The sequence below is a fragment of the Carcharodon carcharias genome, chromosome 2 (assembly GCF_017639515.1).
Source record: "Carcharodon carcharias isolate sCarCar2 chromosome 2, sCarCar2.pri, whole genome shotgun sequence".
NCBI lineage: Eukaryota > Metazoa > Chordata > Chondrichthyes > Lamniformes > Lamnidae > Carcharodon > Carcharodon carcharias.
This window is the reverse complement of record NC_054468.1, coordinates 214,461,297-214,483,873: the sequence shown is the minus strand read 5'-3', so window position 1 is coordinate 214,483,873 and position 22,577 is coordinate 214,461,297. Positions and strand designations below refer to the sequence as shown.

At 39.8% G+C, this 22,577-nt stretch overlaps 1 protein-coding gene and 1 long non-coding RNA gene across 2 annotated transcripts in view; one reads left to right on the top strand and one right to left on the bottom strand.

Annotated features, from left to right (window-relative positions):
* prkd3 (protein kinase D3) overlaps positions 1–15,350 on the bottom strand; it is a 410,491-nt gene extending 395,141 nt beyond the window's left edge. Inside the window, exons 1-2 of the mRNA XM_041182404.1 lie at positions 15,224–15,350; positions 14,063–14,655 (exon numbers count right to left, since the gene is read on the bottom strand). Coding sequence (XP_041038338.1) covers positions 14,063–14,359 — 297 coding nt within the window. The 5' untranslated portion in view covers positions 14,360–14,655; positions 15,224–15,350. The remainder of the gene's footprint in view (positions 1–14,062; positions 14,656–15,223) is intronic.
* Positions 15,351–15,485: 135 nt separating this feature from the next.
* Positions 15,486–22,577, top strand: part of LOC121275048 — a 58,273-nt gene continuing 51,181 nt past the window's right edge. Inside the window, exon 1 of the long non-coding RNA XR_005942349.1 lies at positions 15,486–15,631. This is a non-coding gene — a long non-coding RNA (uncharacterized LOC121275048). The remainder of the gene's footprint in view (positions 15,632–22,577) is intronic.

Genomic DNA, 22,577 nt, shown 5'->3' with positions numbered 1-22,577 from the left:
TCTTCATGCATGCCTTTGTTACCTCTAGACTTGACTGCTCCCCAATGCACGCATGGCCAGCCTCCCATATTCCACCTTCCAAAAACTTAAGGTAATCTAAAATTCCATTCCCCATGTCCTACTCACACCAAGTCCTGTTCACCCATCAACCCTGTGCATGCTGACCTACAATGATGTCTGGTTAAGTAATGGCTTGATTTTAGAATTCTGATCCTTATTTTCAACTGCCTGCATGGTCTCACCCCTTCCTACCTTTGTAACCTCATGCAGATACCTGTCCTCCTACCATGATAGTTTCCTTTGCACTCCTGACTTTAAATCACTCCACTGGCAGGCCTCTGCTCGAAAGCCCTCCCTAAACCTCTGCCTTTCTTTCCTCCTTCAAAATGCTCCTTCAACCTACCTCTTTGACCATGACCTAAATATCCCTTGTGACTGTCAAATTTTGTTCGATAACACTCCTGTGAAGCATTTTTGAATATTTTACAATGTTAAAAGGCATTCTATAAATGCAAGTTGTTGTTGTTGCTGTTGGTTATCGTACTGCCTTCAAATCCACCTCAGCCTAATGAAGTGGGCACCTGCTCATGGTCAACTAAAAGGATCATTCATGAATCAGTTTGAACCATGTCAAGCCAGTATTGTATATGTGAAAGCAAGAACGTTTGCCCATAGCCCAGTAACCTCACTAAAACAATCTATTGTACTGGGCAAATGAAAACATCCTTTTAGAAATACGGCACATTCTACTTCACCAAGGTCAGCATTAAGGCACATTGTTGGCCCAGTTATTAGGCACTTCAATACTGCAGAGGTCAAAAACGAAAAAGAATGTTGCTATTCTCCAATGTTATCATGGCCTCAGAAATGCAGCTTTATTTAAAACATTAACACCATTATCAACAAAAAGTTAACATCCTGGAGGTTACCATTGACCTGAAACTGAACTGGACCAGCCATATAAATAACGTGGCTACAAGAGGTCAGAGGCTGGAAATTCTGCTGCAAGTAACTCACCTCCTGACTCCCCAAAGGCTGTCCACCATCTACAAGGCATAAGTCAGGAGTACAATGGAATACTCTCCACTTGCCTGGACGAGTGCAGCTCCAACAACACTCAAGAAGCTAGATGCCATCTAGGACAAAGCAGCCCACTTGATTGGCACACCATCCACCACCTGCAACATTCACTCGCTCCACCACTGACAGTGGCAGCAGCATGTACCATCCACAAGATTCACTGCAGCAACTTTGACAGCACCTTCCAAACTCACAACCTCTGTCACCTCGAAAGACAAGGGAGGGGAACACCACCACCTGAAAGGTTACCCTCCAAGCCACACAACATCTTAATTTGGAACCGTATCACTATTCTTTCATTGTTGCTGGGTCAAAATCCTGGAACACCCTTCCTAACACTGTGGTTGTACCTACAGTACATGGACTGCAGCAATCCAAGGTGGCAGCTCACCACCATCTTCTCAAGGGCAATTAGGGATGAACAATAAATGCTGGCCTAGCCAGTGATGCCCACAACAAAAAAGAATAATAAAAAATGTCATGCCTAGAACATCAGTAAATTTTCAAACAAGATATTAGGTGGGCATGTTTTATATTATCAGCATCTTTTTCTGTCAGTTGATCCATATACACCATAGGAACATTGCTCAAAAAAAATTCCCCAAAGGGTTGCCTTCAAGTTTCACCTACCTTAGGATGCACATGCAATATGGAGTTCAGTTGGTGAAAAATCACAAGAAGTAGAGTTACAACAGTGTTTTAAGTAATTACATTGTAAAGTCCTTCTCCCTGGATCAGGTCCAGGGAAGAAGCACTTATTCACTCATAATCAGGTTCCTCATATTTATGCCAGCCAGCCTCTTTGTTAAAAGTAAGGCTGCGAGGAAAGGGAAAGGCTGCAAAAGTGCAGCTAATCTGTCTGGAGGTTAATGCTTCAGTACGGACTTACTGAGGATAACCAATGCAAAATGACAAGACTTTCCTGACACATGGATAACTGAGAAGCTGAGAGTTTTTATTTGTCTCTGGTAGATGCATCAATCTTTCTTTCGCTCTCTGTATTCATCAGAAGACTTGTTGGCATACTTGTTCTTCTGTATGAACTTTTACCTAGAAGATGCACAAAGTAACCTTAGCAGTGCAAGGTATTTTTAAGAGAGAGTGCCAGATAAATTGTGGCTACACCAACCATTACAGAGCTAGGAGCGTCATTCAAAACTATGATCTTGACATATCTAAGGAACTACTCAAAGTAATCTCATCTATTTATAACCTCAGAATCTGGTCACTGCTGTAGCTAAAACTCAGCATCCATTAACGCTGATTTACAATACACATTTACTATCCATTTTGCCCATTAATAATTTGCTACTCAACTTCTAGTCAACTGATTACATTTATGGATGTCTATTAAGCATTTGTGTAACCAACTTTAAGCACAGAGTTGTAACCAATGAAGTGTTTAGTTCATGAGAATACATTAACAGGCAACATAAAAGGGGACCCAAAAGTCATTTATAAACAAAAAAGGAAATCTTCTTGTGGAGGGAGAGGACTTGGTTGAAGTACTAAATGAGTACTTTGCATTTATCTTTACCAAAGGACAGAATGCAGTGAATGTCAGAGTAGAGGTGGTACTAGACAAAAATAGATAAAACTAGATAAAGAGGAGGTACTTAAAGCAGCATTCAAGCTAGGACACATCCCATCTGGACTGGGTGACCTTTCCTCTTTGAGGGAGGTAAGGGTAGAAAGTGCAGAATCTCTGTCCACAAACTTCCAATCCTTCCTACATACAAGACTGTTGCCAGAAGTCAAATGTTACACCCCTGTTCAAAAAGGGAAAAAGGGATAATTCAAGACAAAAGTCAATTGGCATTAGGAAAAATATGGCATAACATTTGAAATCCAGCATGCATTTGTTCAAGTAAAATCATGCTTGACCAACTTGATTGAGTTCTTTGATGACAAAACGAAGAGGGTCAATTGGGATAATGTGGTTAATGCTGCATATTTCAAAAAGCATTGTATAAAGTACCACACAATGTTAGCAAAGTTGAAATGTATAGGGTTAAAATCTGCAAGGATACGAAACTGGCTAAGAGACGGAGCACAGAAAGCTATGGCAAACAAGTCTTTTCCAGACTGGAAGGAGATATGCATGGGGTTTGGCATACAATTTCAAAGTTTGCAGATGACATGAAACTCAAATGTAGTAAAATAGGAAACAGGTGAGCAACAGATTTCATGAGGAGATAGACTGGCTAAATGAGCACAAACACAGCTGGTGAAATTTAATGCTGTGAAATGTGAAGTGATTAATTTTGGTAGGAAGAGTAAGGCAAGGCAATATAAATGGTACAACTTTAAAACAAGTTCAATAGCAGCAAAATGTGGAGTTATATGTACGTAAGTCTTTGAGGGTGGCAGGACTGGTGGAGCAAGTTGTTAAAAAGACATGCGATCCTCAACATTACAGATAGAAGTATACAGTATGAAAACAAGGAACTTATGCTAAACCTTTACAAAACACTGGTTAGGCCCAAACTGGAGAACTGTGGCCAATTTGGAGCACCAGGCATTAGGTATCTATTAGGTGACTCTGCAGTGAAGATTTACAAGAGTGGTATCAGGGATGAAAGACTTCAATTACACATGAGGCTAGGGTAAATGGGGTTGTTCACATTAATGCAGAAAATTTTAAAGGGGCAATTTGATGAAGGTGTTCAAAATAATTACTTACTATCAAAAACATTCATGAGAAACAGAGAAGGGTCGGAAACCAGATGACACAGATTTATGAAAATTGACTCAAAAATAAAGGCAGCATGAGGGGAAAAAAAATCATGCAATGAATTATCATGGTCTGGAAGGCACTGCCTGGAAGAGTGGTGCAAGGAAATTGGATAAATTCTTTAAGTGGAAAACATGCAGAGTTATGAGAAAAGAGCAAGATAGCGTGTCTAACTGGATAGCTCTTCAAAGAGCCTGCACAGGGATGATGGACCAAATAGCCTCCTTCTGTGCTGTATCATTTGATGATTCAATAACTAATTGTCTGGCTTCTTGGTTGGTGATTTGGTAAGAGTTAATTCACTCACACAGCAGCTTTAGAGTAACTTAACTGAGGGGTTCCGTCTGAACTGATTAGTGAAAAACAGCTGGGCGAGCCAACTCAGGCATCATCGATTCTCAGATTCATGACAGGAGTAAAACCCTAGATGCTTAGTTAATAAGGATTAGAGTGAGTGTTAGGGATTCATCTGCTTTCTCAGTATGCATTCATCAGGATACCCAAACCCAACTTTCTTACTCCATCTTACCTCCAATTATTGAAAATAAAATTGTTTATAAAATTAACCTATTTTTCACATCTACTGAACATAAATATGAGGTTTCCTTAATTCTGTTGCACTTCATGCTTGGATAATAATCTTGTGTGACTAGAACTCATCTGCACCAATGTGCAAAACAATTTTTCAACCAATGTGGGCTAGACCCAAATCAGATCCCAGGTAGGAAAGCTGCGGGATTTAGCACAACACAAAACCTTTCAAAACTTAATGCAGAACTGGACACAAGTAGGAGAGAGAGGCCAATAATTTTGTTAGTTTAGGGTTTGCACCTTTCACCAAATCTGAAATCATTGAGAACAGATAGGGATGATACTGTTCTGGATGAAAATTAAATAAAGACCATAAATTACCTATCCATTAGTTGCAGTACATATGCAATTTACATTTTTTAAAAATTAAGACATCTGAAATTGCAATTACAATACTGCTCTGATTAGAGAAGAATGATTTATGCACACTCAGGCCATTTGGAGCTTTCTTTCCCTTTCTAAGAATTATAGGCGAATTGGTACAACCATGGGCTGAATTTTCCCCCCATTGGGAGCAAAGTTGAATGGCGGGCTCGCACAGGTGCACTTCTGATCGGTGGCCTCAATCAGAGGCGCAGTGCCATTTTACATGGGTGGGCCAATTAAGGCCCGTCCAGCGTGACGTCCGCACAGAAGCACTATGCGCTCCCTGTGCGGGCTGGAGGGGGTGGGGGGGTTCCCAAAATCGAGAGTGCGCTCTTTCATGCATGCGCACAAAAGAGCGCACTCATCTCCAAGGCGGAGGCTAAGTGCAGTCTCAGGAAGATCGGCTCTAAATGCCAAAAAGCTAAAAATAGAAAAATAAAATTTCCCTAACATGTCCCCCCATGTGATACTGTCACATGAGTTAGGACATGTCCATAATTTTCACAAAAGCTTAATTAAAATTTTTAAAAACCTACATGAAACCTCATCCCACCCGTGGATGAGGTTTCATGCTTTTTCTAATTTGTGCCGGGGCTCCTGACCTGCCCGCCAACGTAAAGGTTGGACAGGCAGGTCCTTTAATTAATTACTTAATTGACCCTGTCAATGGCCTCAATTGGTGGACATGCAGCTGATTTCGCTGCCCCCCCTCCGCCGAGTTAATGTTTCGAGCTTTAGCTCTGAACAAGAATTATACCAACTCGAAACATTAATTCTGTTTCTCTCTCCACAGATGCTGCCAGACCTGCTGAGTTTTTCCAGCATATTTTGTTTTTATTTCACATCTTCTGTTTCCTTGTTTCATTTCTTGCCCCATCACCATTCCCTTTAGCTCTGTAAGACTAACTCTTCTGTCTTTCACCCTGTCACAGACCTTCCTTTTGTCTTTGTCCCACCCACCCCTTATTCAAAAACCTATTACGCTTCTAACTTTTCCCTGTTTCAGGTCTGAAACATTAGCTTTGTTAATTTCTCTCTCCACAGATGCTGTCATAACTTGCTGTGTATTTCCAGCATTTTCTGTTTTTATTTTATATAGTTAGAATTCTGGCTCACTTTTTTTAAGTTTGTGACAATGGTGGAAATGTCCAGCAATTACCTGTGTCTCAGACCATTGTATAAAACCAATTATTTTTCAAAGAGTTTAATAAGTATTAAGAAATCAGCATATCACACAGTAATAGTTTCCTATCTGTCTTGACAGGAAGCATAGGGATGGAATGCAACTTTGTACCTACCTAACACTTGTAAAGATTTTTACTACCAAAATTACTTATGTCAAATTCTGTTTATCCTCCTTGTTTGTCTTTTGTCACTTGTGTGGCTGGGTCCCAGCTGCTTTACTTGAAGCTCCTTTTAACAACTCACCTATACTACTGTAAATACCTGTTTCATGATTGAACCTTTTCAATAATTTACCATTGTTTTAAAACAAAATATCTTCCATAGTTGATATTATCCATCTGCTGAAGTGATACAAGACATAGCTGAAATACTGTGTACTCTCCATTTACAATAAAAGGCTTCATTGTTTATCCTGGCTGTGTTACACTTTAGATGCCTTGTGTATTAGGTCATAGGGAGTGTAGCGTCACCTATGGAAGCTGACTTGTGTCAAGCACAAGAATCCAAATCACAGGATTGGAGATCTAACTGCACAGTTTACACACCATCATTCAAAAAAATGATATTGTGTGGCCCAGGTGGTCTAACTGGGGAACACTTGATTTGAGTAATGGAATGAGAAACATTCATTGTAATTAAAGAGTGTGTGAACAATGTAACGAAAGTGATAACTTTACCACCAAGGTTTAGTTACTTTTAATAATGATAAATTTGAGAGTTAAATTCTAGTTTCCACATGATGCTCAGCACTTCTACCCCAAGGATCAAAGCATCCTGCCAATACACAATTATCCCTGTACGTCCGCCCCTTTTACTTAGACTAAATCAGTGGAAATGCATAAATGAGTATTAAGTATTAGTAATAACATAACATTTTTGCTAAATACATTTTTATGATATTATTGAGGGCAATATTTACATCTACTGCTCAGAAGAGTGAACTACATATTATCCAGATGTCACAAAGATTTTGTGGTTTTATATTAGCTCACTTTAATGACCACTTTGACCAAAGACTGTGGGAAGGCACTTCCTCTTAAAGTGATCATTTAAATGCATTGCTTCGTGATTTGGTTTGGAAAGAAAACCTGGAATCAGAGTAGGCTATTCAGCCTATTTTGACATTTATTTACATGGTGGCTAATCTAACCCTCAATTCAAATTACCCACCATACCCCTTGATAACTTTATCTATTAAAACTCTTATCTCAGTCCTGAAAATTTGAATTGACATGGTATTCACAGCCTTTGTAGAGAATTACAAATTTCCACTATTTTATGTGAAGTGATGCTTCCTAATTTCACTCCAAAATGGACCAGTTTTAGTTTTAAAATTGTACCCCTTTGTTCTGAATTCCAGCACTTGAGGAAATACTTGCTTTATTACCAAATATCACAATAAGATCAATATTCAAATTAAAGTTCAATAAACCCAAGGAAGTACAAGCCAGTTAATATAGAATAAACCATCAGAATTCATGCTGCATAGTTTAACCCTTTAAGCCACAGTATCTTTTTGGTAACCTTTCACTGTACCCCCAAGATGTAAGGAAAGGGTTAACGGACTGGCTACAAGTTCAGAGCAGTTTGTTAGGTGGAAACTGGTTGGGTGAAATATTTGTTAATTACCTCGATACTTGTTAATTGCAGTGATATTGCTGAATTGAATAGAACATTTTGAATAGAAAAGCACTGTTAATCACAGCAGGTTGAAATCAGTGGAGGCTGATTGAATCCAAACAGGTAATCACAGCAGGACAAGAATAAGTCCTTGTATGGCTAAGCCAATGGATGACAACTCGGGAATATGCTAACAAACCAACAGCTGATTGTGCAGCCAACTAACCAATTCACATCCAAAAAAGAGGATTGTGCATGAGCGCTTTCAAAAACAGTTCTGTATGTAAACTGCTGGAAAAGGCCCACATAGCAATGCCCAAGAAAGACATAGCGACAAGACAAGTCCCCAAGAGCCAAACAGGAAGATCTCAGTACAAGATCACTCCTAAGCAACCTGCAGTCATCTCAGATTGACCACCTGAGGGATAACTGTATGATTTAAATAAAACTGTTGTCTAAAATTCTCAATAAAAGTGCTGGATTTAGTGTGAGTTTATGTCAATCATAATTCTCGGTCTCTGAGACTAGTACATCATTCCTGACCTATGGTGCCCAGGACTAAATGCAGTACTCCATATGGCTAAGGATATGTATAACTGAAGCATAACTTCTTCCCTTTTGCATCTCAACCCTCAAGATAATAGCCAAAACTCCATTAGCCTTGTTCATTACTGGGACAAGCTGGATAACCCTAAAGAGAGCTGGCACAGGCACAAGGGACTGGATGGCTTCCTTATGCACTGTAAAATTCTACAAAGGGGCAATGAGTGTTGTTCAAGGTCAACTGGGCTCAATTGCATTCTTTGCAAACAGATGAGTCACTTAAATGAATACATTTACAGAAGACCATGGCAGCAATACATTACCAGGCTATAATGTACTGAACAGTGTACTATTAGGACAATACTTATAATTTCAAAACACATTAAAGAAGCAGAATAAAAAGTTGCACTGTTTATCATTTTGTAATTGTACAATTACTTAATGAGTAGCACTTTTATTACACTCTTTAGTGACAATCGGTAGCTTTAATGTACAAACCTGAAGTTCAAAGAATAAATGGTTTATGTAGTCCTACATCAAACCTAGAGCTAATGACACCATGTTTGTTCAGTCTGCCTGTGAGATTGACAACTATTTTCCCACCCGTGGTCATCAATAATCTCAAACTCTCCAATATAGCCATACTTCATCATTACAGTCAGGAATTTCAATCATTTTGGAGCACAACTGGACGAGAACCTGACATTTTCCTTACTTCTCTGCATTGTTGATGCTTGTAAGGGCCTCGGGGAGAACATTCATGGGCACCCATGATGCCGCTTCATCAATGTGGCAAAAGAGGAACTAATGTCATGAATGAGTTTATTTTCAGTAAAAAAAATGCTCAAAAGTAGCTTGTTCATACCAATACTTTTCAAAGAAATAGAAGTAATGACTTGTGAGGGAAGTGAACCAAACATGCTGTTATGAAGTTAAAAAATCTCAATACAAAAATAATAATCATGCAGCAACTCACATTTAACATGAATATGATTGCAACTGATGACAGGGTTCTAAAAATTGCGGCTTCCATTGGTTTTCAGCTATTGTTTTTAAGCAAACAATAAACCCAGTTTCAAAAAGAAATAATAGTTCCAACCTAGTTCAATAGAGTGGCAATCAACAAGTTTGTGATTCTGTGCATTTAAGAAGAATAAGTTTTATGTCTACTGGACCAGGGATTCTCAAGAAGGTTTCAAGGGGTCTGCAAAAAGAACCAAAGAACATATAGAAAGATTGTTGTAATAATAGACCAGATTATGTGCATCAAATCAGTTGACAAAATTCTATGTCAACATTTTCTTCGCACTCCTGGTTTCTTCTTCATTGCACTCTATGCACTTCATTTCACTCCTCACCCCTCAACCCCCACCTTCCCCCAATTGAGTAACTGTCTACTGTAACATTGGAAATTAGAATTGCATCCAGTGCCATATTCATACGTGCATTTTTTTAAAATGCTTGCTATGATACAAAGAACTTGTGACTAGGAGGATAATTATACGAGATGTCTCTGTCAGCTGGAATGTGAAGAGAGAAAAATCTCAGTCCAAGGGAAACGCCTGGAGGACATCAGTCAAGCTGTATGTAAAACAAAAACAATAAATGTTTGATTGAAAAATGAATTTTCATACACACAAAAATTACTTGTGCTGTATTAGAGGGTTCATGGAATTCTTTAATAATGCAGGATGGTGCGCCTCAGAAGGAAAAATGTTGAGAACTCCTATACTAAACATTTAAATTAGTGAGAAACGATAGGGGCACAATTCAATTCTGGGACTAAGTGATAGAAGCAGGCTTGATTGGCATCTGCCCTTCTCAACTCTCAGACTTGTGTAAGAGTCCAACAGAGTCATGGCAGTAAGCCTTCTCCATTCTAGCTACACAAACCTTACATGAATTAGGGCAGTCTGCCATATCTTACCAGCAGTAGGCACACAAACTAAACAAAAACACAAGAATTAGGAGTGGGTCATTCGGTCCCTCAAGCCACCTCCATCATTCGAGAAGAACATAGCTGCTCTGTGGCCTCAATTCTACTTCCCTGTTTGTCTCTCATAACCCTTTACTTCCTTGTCAATCAAAAATCTATCTAACTCAGCTTTGAATACATTCAATGACCTAGCTTTCACTGTTCTCTGAGGAGAATTTCAGACTAACAAACTTCAGATTTCTCTTTATCTCAGTCTTAAATGAAAGGTCCCTAATTTTTAAACTGTGCTCTCTAGTTCTAGACTCTCCCACAAGGAGAAACAAACTCAGTGTTCACCCTGTCAAGTCCTCTCAGGATCTTGTATGTTTCAATAAGGTCACCTCTCATTCTTCTAACTTCAATGGATACAGGTTCAACATGCTCAACCTTTCCACATAGGATAATCCCCTCGTTCCAGGAATCAGACGAGTGAGCTTTCTCTGAATTGCTTCTCTTGCTATTCTATCCTAAGTAAGGTGATCAAAACTGTACACAGTACTCCTGGTGTGGTCTCACCAAGGCCTTATACAACTGCAGCAATATTTCCCTATTTGTATATTCCATTTCCCTTTGAATAAAGGCTAACATTCCATTTGCCTTCCTAATCACTTGCTGCACCTGCATACCAACTTATCGTGATTCATGTACCAGGATACCCAGATCCCTTTGTACCATACAATTCTACAGTCTCTCTCCCTTCAAATAATGTGCTGTTTTAATATTCTTCCTGCCAAAATCGATGTTCACATTTTTCCCACAACATACTCCATCCAGCAAATTTTTGCCCACTTACTTAGCCCATCTAAACCTTTTATAGGCTCTTACTGTCTCTTGACAACTTACTATATTTGAAATCTACCTAAGCAAATTTAGCTACCGTACATTTGGTCCCTTCATCCAAGTCACTGATATAGATTGTAAGTAGTTGAGGCCCCAGCATTGATCCCTGTGTTACTCAACAACAGCACTTTGTCAGCCTGAAAATTTATCCCTACTCTGCTTCTTGTTAGCTAGCCAATCCTCTTATCCATGCTAACATGTTACCCCCTACACCATGAATTCTTATCTTGTTGAGTAACCTTCGATGTGACATCTTATTGAATGTCTTTTGGAAATCCAAGTACACCACATGTACTGGTTCCCCTTTATCCACCCTGCTTGATCCTCAAAGAACTCCAAAGTAGACAGAAATGATTTCCCTTTCACAAAACTGATGGTATCATTGACAGTTGTTCAGAAAAACAGAAGTGGTAGATTCACAAAATAGGGAATTAATCTTCGGATGGAAATTTTAGGCTGCAGGAAACTTATAGCAGCATATTATAAGCAGTGATTCAGGTTGATGCATAAAATTACAAAAAGTGCAAAAGCATTGTATTCCACAATACTTGTATCCTTTACCTACACCTACACACGGGTTTATGTAGCATGCACCAGGCTGTAGCAAGCATGCCTCCCCTCACTTACATGAAAAGTGGTAAACAGAGTTAATTGTGTATTAGAGTTCTCCTGTTGGAAAAGACAATTTTATATTTGGTGAATCACCCTTAACTATATCTGGAATGATTCCACAACTAAAATAATGTTTGTGTGTAGGTGTCTGTGCTAAAGACTACCTTTTCTGCAATCACTGAAATAACAGGCATTTTAAATTTGAGGAAGCTGTAGGTGAAAAAGAGAATTATGTCTGAAGCACCATGATAGGGAAATTTACACTTCCAATCAGGCTGAAACTTAATTCAGCCCACCCAAAGAAGTGGGTGAAGTATGACATTTTGTTTCTCTAGAATGCTAAGGTAGTAAAACAAGTAACCTTTACTTATATTTTCACCCAACAGAAACTGGAATTTTCTAGTCAAACTAAGTGGTCAATCCATTACATTATAAATGCCTCTACAAGTAGCCATTAAAAGTAGCGACGAGTTGAATGGTCATGAAGCATGCAACCGAAGCACTGGAGTTCATTTCTTGATGAACAGAAAAGCAGGAATGTAATATTAAGTTTATACAGAACTTTGATTAGATCACACTTGGAATTGTGTGAAGGTCTGGTCTCCATTCTACAAAAGTTAAAAAGAGTATATTGAAGCACTGGAGAAAGTGCAGGCAAGATTTACAAGGATTTTATCAAAATAGAGGGGATTCTAAATTATGAAGGGATTAAATGGGATGAACGTGGAAAAACTGTATCCACTTGTGGGAAAAGCCAGAACAAAGCAAAATAAATTGTAGCTACTAAAAGATCAAATAATAAATTTAAGAGAAATTGGTTTACATGAGCTGCCACGTGGTGTGGTCAAAAGATTGAATTGTTGATGATAATTTTAACCTAACTCATGAAGCAAGAAGCTCACAGATCAGGTGGAATGTAGGTTTTACCATTAATATAAATGGGTGAAGTGAGAGTAAAATTGGGGGAGGTTGAGAGTCTTGATGCATACACAACGGAACAGGGTACAGAGAGATATAAAAAGAAACAGCAGGAAGAAGCTTGCATGGAGTATAGTGACTGGCAAAAGCCAGTTGGCCCCAATGGCCTTTTCTTTCCCCTTGTTGATTTCATTTAATTCTGTGTAAAATACTCCCAACCATGCCACCACCACACAAAATGTCCATGACCTTAAAAAAATTAGCACAATGCACCACTATATACTTAGAAAAAGTCAACAAACCAAGCTTTCATTCAACAAACTGGAATTAAATGTAACCATTTACCCCACTTGAAGAGACCATTGATGACAAAATTAAACATACCAAAAAATACGGAATGCAGAGAATAAGCACCTCCTAAAATCCAAATGCAAGGGGCTTAATATTGTTTTAATTATTAACTCATACTTTAATGACTGATGTTTTCACACACAACAGATAAATACTGCAGGTATATTTTTAAAACAAAGTTATAAAACAAATACATGTACAGATGTGCCAATTATATATAACTTTATATACTTTAACTATACTTCAAAAGGAATTGAATGCCAGACTGATTTGCATAATTTTGCACTAATGCAGTTAATATTTTGAATTTAAAATATTCCAGTAAAAGACAATTTTAATTTCTCAAGGATGCTGTGCCACTAACTGTATGATCGAAGAATTACTACAATAGATTCTCTGTATTCACTGTAATCAATTATATAATAACCAGCATTTTATGCATACTTGTTGAAGCAGTTGACCCAGCAAAAAAGTTAGTTTGTAAGAGATTGTTGTGCAGTTGCCAGCCTGCACAGAATTCAAGAGTCCAAAATGTAAAGACCACCACACTGCTTCAAGCAAAAGTCTATATCTGTTGTAGTCCTCCAAAACCATATTAAAATAGCCAAAAGTAAAGTGCACTATTTTATACAAATATGGAAAAACTTACCATGTGCAAGATTAATGAGTATTGCAGACCAGTTATAAATTAGCAATATAAAATGTAGTAACCACTTGTATTGGTTTACTAATTGGCTAAGTTAAGAACCAAGTCATAAACATAAACACACAATAACAATGTAGTTTGCCTCTGACATCAGATGAATTGCCTAGTTATTATTTCTAGTGATTTAAGCCACATGATTTCAGCTCCTGTGGCTGACTGCAACCATTATGAACCTTTTGTACAACAGGTCGCTGCTACCAAATTTTGGGGAGGGGCACGCCACATTGTTGTGAAGCTGATCAGGAAACTACCGAAGAGAACTTTGCAACCATGCCCTGACAGGTCGCTTCTCTTGCGTTATAACCATATAAAAAGAACCGTTAGATCTATGAGTCGTTTCAACATGATTTAAGCAGATTTCATAGTTCAGAATTGAAACTTTTAAGGAACTTTGGCAGCATAAATTTTTATAGTCGCCCACCCCCCCCCCCCCCCCCCCCAGGATTTGATAGACCTCTGAACACCCCTTCCAAAACAAAACTTCTTGCTAGTTTGAGATAAATGTTGGACCGTTATTTTTTATATAATAGAATTACTGTACCTTTTGGTCCACGATAGAGCAGACGAGGTCTTTGACGGCGGAGAGGGAGATGTCCTGTGCCTCGATAGTAACCGGTTCCCGAGTGAGGCCGATCTGTAGGAGGAAGGAGACGCCGTTGAAGGATCCCCGGGAATTGGTGGGACTCGGGGCGCTGAGGCTGCCGTTGGAAAGGCGGCCAGAGAGCCCGGTGGCGGGCGAGGACAGCGATGGGGTCGGCGATGAGGCGGGCAGCGGCAACACCGGCGGCAACAATCTCTGCGACACGGGAGGAGACGAGTTGCTGCTGTTGGCTGACATCTGGCTCCCTGGGCGATAAATTTGAACTTCGAAACTTCCAGCCTTCCAGAATAAAAATAATGCAAACAAAAAAAAAGAATAGTCCAAAAAAAACCTTCGCGTCTGTCTATTCAGACAAGAATAAAGGGATTTGCAGGCTAGTGGGTTGGCATTTGCTGAGAAGTTTGTTCAGCAGCAGCCTGTTGAAGTCCCACTCATTTCCCCCCCTCTCTGCTTTTCTCCTCTTGCCTTCTCTCTCTCTGCTCTGTAGTTTCAATCCGCCGTCGCCAGACGCTCAATCCGTCACCGGAAATACTCTGCAAAAGAGGAGGGGGGAGGCTCGATGAAAAGATGATGTTTTATTAATGTGCACGTTGGCAATAAAATATCAACAACAGACCCCCCCACCCCCACCCCCCCGGCCCGAGGATGTGCAAATATTTAGGGTGCATGCAATCATCCAATGGGGACAATTGTCATGTTTTCTATGGATGTTGTTAGCACCAAGAGAGAAAGAGTTTTCCACTTTATGGTTTTAAAGTTGCAGGTTTTGCGCTTTAAGGCTATAATCCCTTACTTTTCCATTGTGACAGATCTCTCTATTTCCATTTCCCGGTAAACAGACAGATGTAGTGATAAAGAGCGGTAGGGGAACAAATTGTACTACTTAGGTGAAGGGTTCTCAAGGGACCGGATGGTCTCCTAAATCTCTAATATCCGCTCATCTCCATTCACATCAATTATCATTGGGTTACACTCCTCTCATTTTTGAACATTTTCGGTGTTTCTTTAGAATTCGTTTCATCCGAAGAGGCTGTCAAGAGATTCACCGGAGGCATTTATCGCCAAATAGACACCAATCGACAGAGCAATAATAATAGTTACCAAAGCACAGGGGTCCCCGAAGCGCCTGACACAAAAACAGCTGCTTTCAACTGAAGATCCATAACAGCGTTGCTAGTAAGCCTAAGTGGAGGTTACTACTACATCCGCTGCACAATATACTGGAGCTGTGATGTTACTTCGTATTTTGACGAACAGCAGGCGATGGTGCGATCTCCAGTTTGCATCTCAACTTGCGGATTTCGACCCATATGTATCATCGGCGGACGTCCTTGGATCACGTGACTTATAAAGCGCCTTTGAGGTGATCCTACTACCAAAGAAGCCTTCACCACATAATACATTGTGCATTTAGAAGTTCATACATTGGATGTTCCCTGTCACATACCTTCAGTATTAATAGTTACCACAAGCGGCGCAGTTACCACACAATCTGAAGACGTGTACAAGGTAATGACATATATTTTAAAAGTGCACTTATATAAAACTATTGGACCTTGATTGTAACTACTTGAGAAGGATATGAAATAGGATCAAGAAATCAGACTGGATAGTTTGAGTTAAACAGTTAATGTTGGCACACATGCAATGTGGCCAGTTACTTTTATCGGAGCTATACTTTCTACTATTCTACAAAACTGGGTCAAAGTTACCAAGTGCTCTAATTTTGGTGTTGGTATAATAAAATAAGAAAATAGAATTTAAGAAATTATGTTTGCAATGCACACTGAAAAATCATATGCTAGTGTTGTTATTGTACAAAAATTAACTATACATTTCCTCTATAAACCACGCGTCAATTGTGAGTATAGACAGCTATACGAACAAATGTCACACATTCATTACAGCAGAAGGACCAATTTACCTCTCATCAACAGTGATGGTGAGGAAAGGCATCAAAATTACTGCACAAGTCAAAAAAGCCTACTGGTTGTGCCAGTTTTCAAAAAAGAATTTGATCATCATTTTGTGATTAAAACTGGTCAGATCACTGTGTGATGCTCCCTTGGCAGATCCTTGTTATCCTGCAATGGGATCAGCGCCAAGAGGCAGCAAGAACAGGGGTCTTCATTTTGACTGACATTAAACTGCAATTTACAGAAAGCTGACAAGTCTCGGGGGGTGGGGAGCGTGGGGGAGAATTTTTAATGCATTTGGTCGTGATCAGATTCCCGAGTTAGACTGCTGTTTTTGCATCAATGTAAACCATTTTATATAAACTCGAAATGCATAAAATACATAACTGCATCATTGATATAGCTGATGTCAATTCTTAACACCACCTTAGTGCGTTTATTTCACAAGGGTGTTTCAGAAGCATGCAAATATATTCTGATCAGGGAACCTTAACTTGTTGTTTGCTGCCTATACAGTAAATCACATGCTTCAATGTTAATGGATTTTCAGATTAAACAATTCTCACTCTTTATAACCCTATTTAATATTGCAACTTTGGGAAGATTCATCTCTTACTGCTCTTGTGGGTTACTTTCAAGATTGCTAAGATGCAAGCATATTTTCAACTGTTGGTGTTCAGGAATATTCTTTATTGAAATGGCAAAAGCTTCATATGCTGAAAATCTGAAACAACTAGAAAATGCTAGAAATACATAGGTCAGACATCGCCTGTAGAAAGAAAAGGTGAGCATTTGAGCAGATCCCTACTCTGAACTTCTTTTGGATTTCTCGAGCTTCTTTACAGAGATACGCTGCCAATAATTATTAACAATTTCATTAGGTCCAAACAACAATAACGTTCGGAAGAAAATTTTAAGTATTGGGATGAAGATATCCCATAAACCCTCTACAAATAGTTTATGGTACAGTCGGGTTCATCAAAAAATTAAACTACTGTCAATAATGCCAGCTGTACTCACATCTGCAAGTTGGTTGAGTATATTTGCGTTGCGAGCTTTAGTGACGGAGATACATACGTGTATCCCAAAGGTTGGTTAATTCTTTTTTTTTATTTTTGGTTTCCAAAACAGATCAATTTAATCTGGTCTACAAATATAATGTCCTCCGTTAACTTAAATATTGAGTCAAGGAGCATACAACTCCACTTGAAAAGATAAAAGTTGACAGCCAGACCTGCATATTTACAAGGGGCTGTACCACAACTGGGTCAAGAACAATATGACTTTTCTTTGCAATAGTATTTATATTAAGGCCTTTTTTAGATTTCATGTTCAAGTCTATAATGATATGGAATCATATGGCTACATAATTCACAGGCAATGTTATCATCTTTGGCGAATACATTTAGAGACGAAAGTTGCATAGTTTGTATGTACGAGGGGCTGTACTTTCCTACGACACGATAAATAAACTTGTGTGCAAAGCTTTAAGAAATGTTAGAAACTAAGAAGAATATACGATCAAATTTCACTTGAATGATCAGTAAGTGATCTAAAATTATTTTTAAAATGGGGCAAAAGGTAACCAGAGACGCCCACTTCCAACTATTTACCAATGGGAGGATTCCGTTATTCCTTAGGGATTTCCCATATCGGTCAATCTCGTCACGCCACTAGAAGCAGCAAATCTAACCAGGATCAGAGTAGCGTTTAACTTGGTCCAAAGAAGGACAAAGTCTAATGAACTCTTCCATATCAAATCGAGTTATGGGAGTATTAGATGTTTTAAAAGGAGAACCGCATTCCCTCTCTTAGAATTCAATTGTCCGCGTTATCCCAGAAGGTTATAAACTACAGGAAGATGTGCTGAAGATGCTCACCGAGCAGGGGCTCTGCACCTTTCTCAACATGTCACTTAGTTAGGAACGGAAAAGCTACAACAGACGGACATTGGTTGAAGCATCCGCGTCGTACGTGGTTCAGTTAAAAAAACAAATTCGATTGTGTACAAGTCGAGAGCGTGAGATAGTACAACACTCACACTCATTTCACAATCGTGGTATTTACAAAAAGTCAGGAATACACAGACAACATTTGCAATAACTATGAAGGAAAACTGGATCCAATTGTCTTCACACCAGAACTTTGCCCATCAATGAGCAGCATTACGATTGATTGATTCATTGATGTCGAATGAGTTTTTTCCCCAAACATCAAAATTTTATCCTGTTCCCTTTTAATAGCAGCAACTGGGTTCTGATTTGACAAGCACTCACTCTTTTCCGCCGAGTTGCTGAAGTTTTCTTCACACCACTTTGCGCCGTCCACTTCATCAGTGCTTTATGTCCCTCCACCCGCAACTGCGTAACCACAGGGAGGGGGGGAAGGGAGGGGAAGAGCGTAGCTCTCGCATGGCGTCCCGGGGGTTGTAGTCCACCGGGCTGAGCATTTCTTCCCGCCCATAGTGGGAAGTGACATCATCGACAAACTACAACTCCCGGCGTGCTCGGTCCTGTCTTGTGTTTCGGGGGCACCCCGCATGCGCAGTTGCTGGCAACTCCTCCTGTTATGGTTGAAGGGGGTGGGGTGGCTTATAACGGTTCGGCGGAGAGAGGCCGGGCCTGGGAATTGGTGTCTGGAGTTTTGCATTCCCTCGATCCACGCTGAAAGACGCAGCAAAGGTGTTTGTATGGACTGAGGGAGGAGAAAGGGGAAAGGGAAGGGAAGGGGGGCGGGGGGTGAGGTGAGGGACATAGTGTAGACGGTCGTTCGCGTATAGAATTACACAAGTCCACGGCTGGCGAACCCGGTCTAAGAGCGGCGCTGTTTCCATGGAAACCTCGAGCAGGCACCACCCGCCGCACCGTGGCTCGAGTTGCCCATTCACAATTCCGAACGAGTGTTCCATTTGCTGCGGCAGGAATACAGTGATGTGATTTTTCTTAATCATGACATTTGAATGAGTATAATTTTATGGAAAAAGTTTGCATTATTGGTCTGTTTTGAAAAAGCATATGACTTTTTTTTCTGAACTCTCTCTCCACAGATGCTGCTTGAACTGCTCAGTATTTGTTGCATTTTCTGTTTTTAGTTGCATCAGTGTGTTGCCGGAATGCTCTGCCACGTCTCCTTTTTGAAATCAGTTCTGGACTTAGTTTTAAGGGCTGAATCTAGGCAAATGGAAAGGGTACATAAGACCACAAAAAATAGGAGCAGGAGTAGACCACTTGGCCCCTGGTGCCTTACTTCACCATTCAGTAAGATTGTGGCTGATCTGATTGAGGCCTTAACTCCATTTCCCTGACTGCCAGTAGGAGAGTATTTTAGTGGTAGCAATCATAATCCAGTTAGAATTAGTATAGTTATGGAAAAGGATAAAGATAGACCAATATTAAAAGTTTTAAATTGGGGAAAGGCCAGTTTTATTAAGTTGAGATGTGATTTGGCAAAGGTTGAAACAGCAGGGTGGAATTCACACACCTAGAGCCTGGTGGATATAAGGCAAAAAAATGCATGTGAGATGCCAGAGCTCAATACTGCAGAAAGCATCAAGGAGTATAAAAAGTGCAGGATGAAATTAAAAAGATAAATTAGAAAAGCAAAGAGAGAGTATGAAAAAATATTGGCAGATGCACTGCAGGAATTCACCAAGGCTCCTTTGTCCCAAACCTACGACCACTATCATCTAGGAGGATAATGGCAGCAAATAAATGGGAACACCACCACCAGGAAGTTCCCATCCAACTCACTCACCATCCTGGCTTGGAAATATATTGACGTTCCTTCATTGTCGCTGGGTTAAAATCCTGGAACTCCCCTCCTAACAGCACTGTGGGTGTACCTATGCCACATGGACTGCAGCGGTCCAAGAAGGCAGCTCACTATCTTCTCAAGGGCAACTAGTGATGGGCGATAAATGCTGGCCCTGCCAGCGAAGCCCATATCCTGTAAATTAATTTTTTTTTAAAAAGTAAAATCAAGGAAACCCCAAATACATCTTATAAAATACTTAAGCAAAAGTAAAGAGTAAGGCCCATTAGAGACCAAAAGAGTAAGTTGTGTGTAGAAGCTAAAGATGTTGGGCATGGTTCTTAATACTTTGCTTTGGTTTTCACAACACAAAGGGACAAAGCCAACATTATAGTTAAGGAGGAGGTGTGTGAAGTATTATATGATAAAAAATGAGAGAGAAAATAGTAAGGAAAAATGGATAAATCGCCAGGGCTGGATGAAATGTATCCCAGGCAGGGGCTCTGACCATCATATTCCAACCTCTCTGGCTACAGGCATAGTGCCAGAGGACTGCTAAAGTTGTATTGTTATTTTAAAAAGGAATGGATAGCTGAGAAATAAGACCAATCAACCTAACCTCAGTGGTGAACAAATTATTGGAAAAATTATGAAAGACAGTATAAATTATCATTTGAGAGGCACGGATTAATCAAAGACAGTCAGCATGGAGTTTTTAAGGGGCGGTTGTGCCTGACTAATTTGAATTTTTGGTGGTGGAACAGAATCACAGAATGTTTACAGCTTAGAAGGAGGCCAAACAAGGGGGGTTGATGAAGTAGCATGTTTGATGTAGTCTGTATGAATTTTGGCAAGGTTTTTGACAAGTCCCTTGTGAGACTGGTCAGAAAAGTAAAAGCTCATGGGATCCAAAGGAAAGTGGCAAGTTGGATCCAAAATTGGCTTAGTATCCAAAAAAAGGATCATGGTTGACCGATGTTTTTGAGCAATTAAGGATGGGCAATAAATGCTGGCCTAGCCAGCAATGCCCACATCCCCAGAACAAATAAAAGAAAAAATTGAGGGGCTGTGGTAGAGTGGATAGGAAGGACTTATTTTCATTAGCAGAGAGCTTAGTAACCAAGGTGAAAGCAAAAAACTGCAGATGATGGAAATCCAAAACAAAAACAAAAATACCTGGAAAAACTCAGCAGGTCTGGCAGCAACTGCAGGTAGGAGCACGTTTAACGTTTCGAGTCCGAATGACCCTTCAACAGAACTAAGTAAAAATAGAAGAGAGGTGAAATATAAGGTGGTTTGGGGGCGGGGGGGGTGGTAGGACAAGAAGAACAAGGCAAAAGAGAGATACGAAAATCCTGACAGAGAGAAGAACAAAACTTCTTCAAGGTAGGCATTCCTTGAAGAGAAGTGGCAGTCAATTAAACACTAAGATAAAAGCAAAAAACTGCGGATGCTGGAAATCCAAAACAAAAACAAAAATACCTGGAAAAGCTCAGCAGGTCTGGCAGCATCTGCGGATAGGAGCACAGTTAACGTTTCGAGTCTGAATGACCCTTCAACAGAACTAAGTAAAAATAGAAGAGAGGTGAAATATAGCCAAGATGCATAGATTGGTAAAGAATTAGAGGGTAATTGAGTGGTATTTCTTTTCCCCAGAGTGTTGGAGTCTGGAACTCTCTGAAAGGGTGGTAGAAGCCAAAATCTTCATTGCATTAAAAAAAAAACATGGATATGCACATGAGGTGCCCTAACCTACAGCACCAAGAGCTGGAAGGCAGGATTAGATTGGATAGCTCATATTTGGCTGGCATGGACACAGTGGGCTGAATGACCTCATTCTGTGTCAGAAATCTTTCTATTTCTCGGTAAACAGAAACCACTAAATGACTGGGTTCTGATGAAAGGTCATTAACCTGAAACGTTGGGCAGAATTTTCTCAGCCCCTTGGAGGCAGCTTTGGTGAGAGGGCCAAAAAATTTAGAGAAAAAAGCATTGGAATGGCTCCCCATTGTTTCCAGAGGATAGTGGGGCATGATGGATTGGCTAGGTCAACATTTATTGCCCATCCCTAATTGCCTTGAGAAGGTCGTGGTGATAGCTGCTAATAGGCCCCATCCCATAAAGTTAAGCTGGTAGATGCTCCACGGCAGTGAACAGGCTTGGGGCACCACCTAAATATTTTCAAAATGGGGATAATTCAGCCCATTAACTGTTGCTGTCTCCATAGATTCTGCCAGACTTGCTCAGCATTTTCTGTTTTTTATATTAAATGACTGAGATGCAATGCAGACCATATTAATGAAACCCAAGCCAGAAGAAGGGATTTTGTTGCTTCAACTTCGAGACGTTCACATTCTTCAGCCAACAACAATAACATTGAAACAGACAAATGCTTGAATCTTTCAGCAGGTCAGACAGCATCTTGGAGAGAGAAAGGTGGGCTTAACATTTCAAGTTGATAATTGCTCGTCTGACTGCTGGCTTGAAACCTTCATTTACATCAGCATGCTGGCACATCTCAGTGACTTGATGCCTTTCGGTGCAATATACATGATTGAAAATGATAAAAAAGTTTACTACTAATGGCTTCAAACATATTCGGAAAACGGAAGCACATAATGGTAACTTGGGTACGAATTGGGCTAAGGGATTGGAGGCAGAAAATAGTGGTGAACAGATGCTGATCTCACTGGAGGAAAGTATGCAGTGGAGTCCCAAAGGGATTCATTACTATCCTTGTTATATATAAGTGACCTAGATTTAGGTATAGGGAGTACAATTTCAAGTTT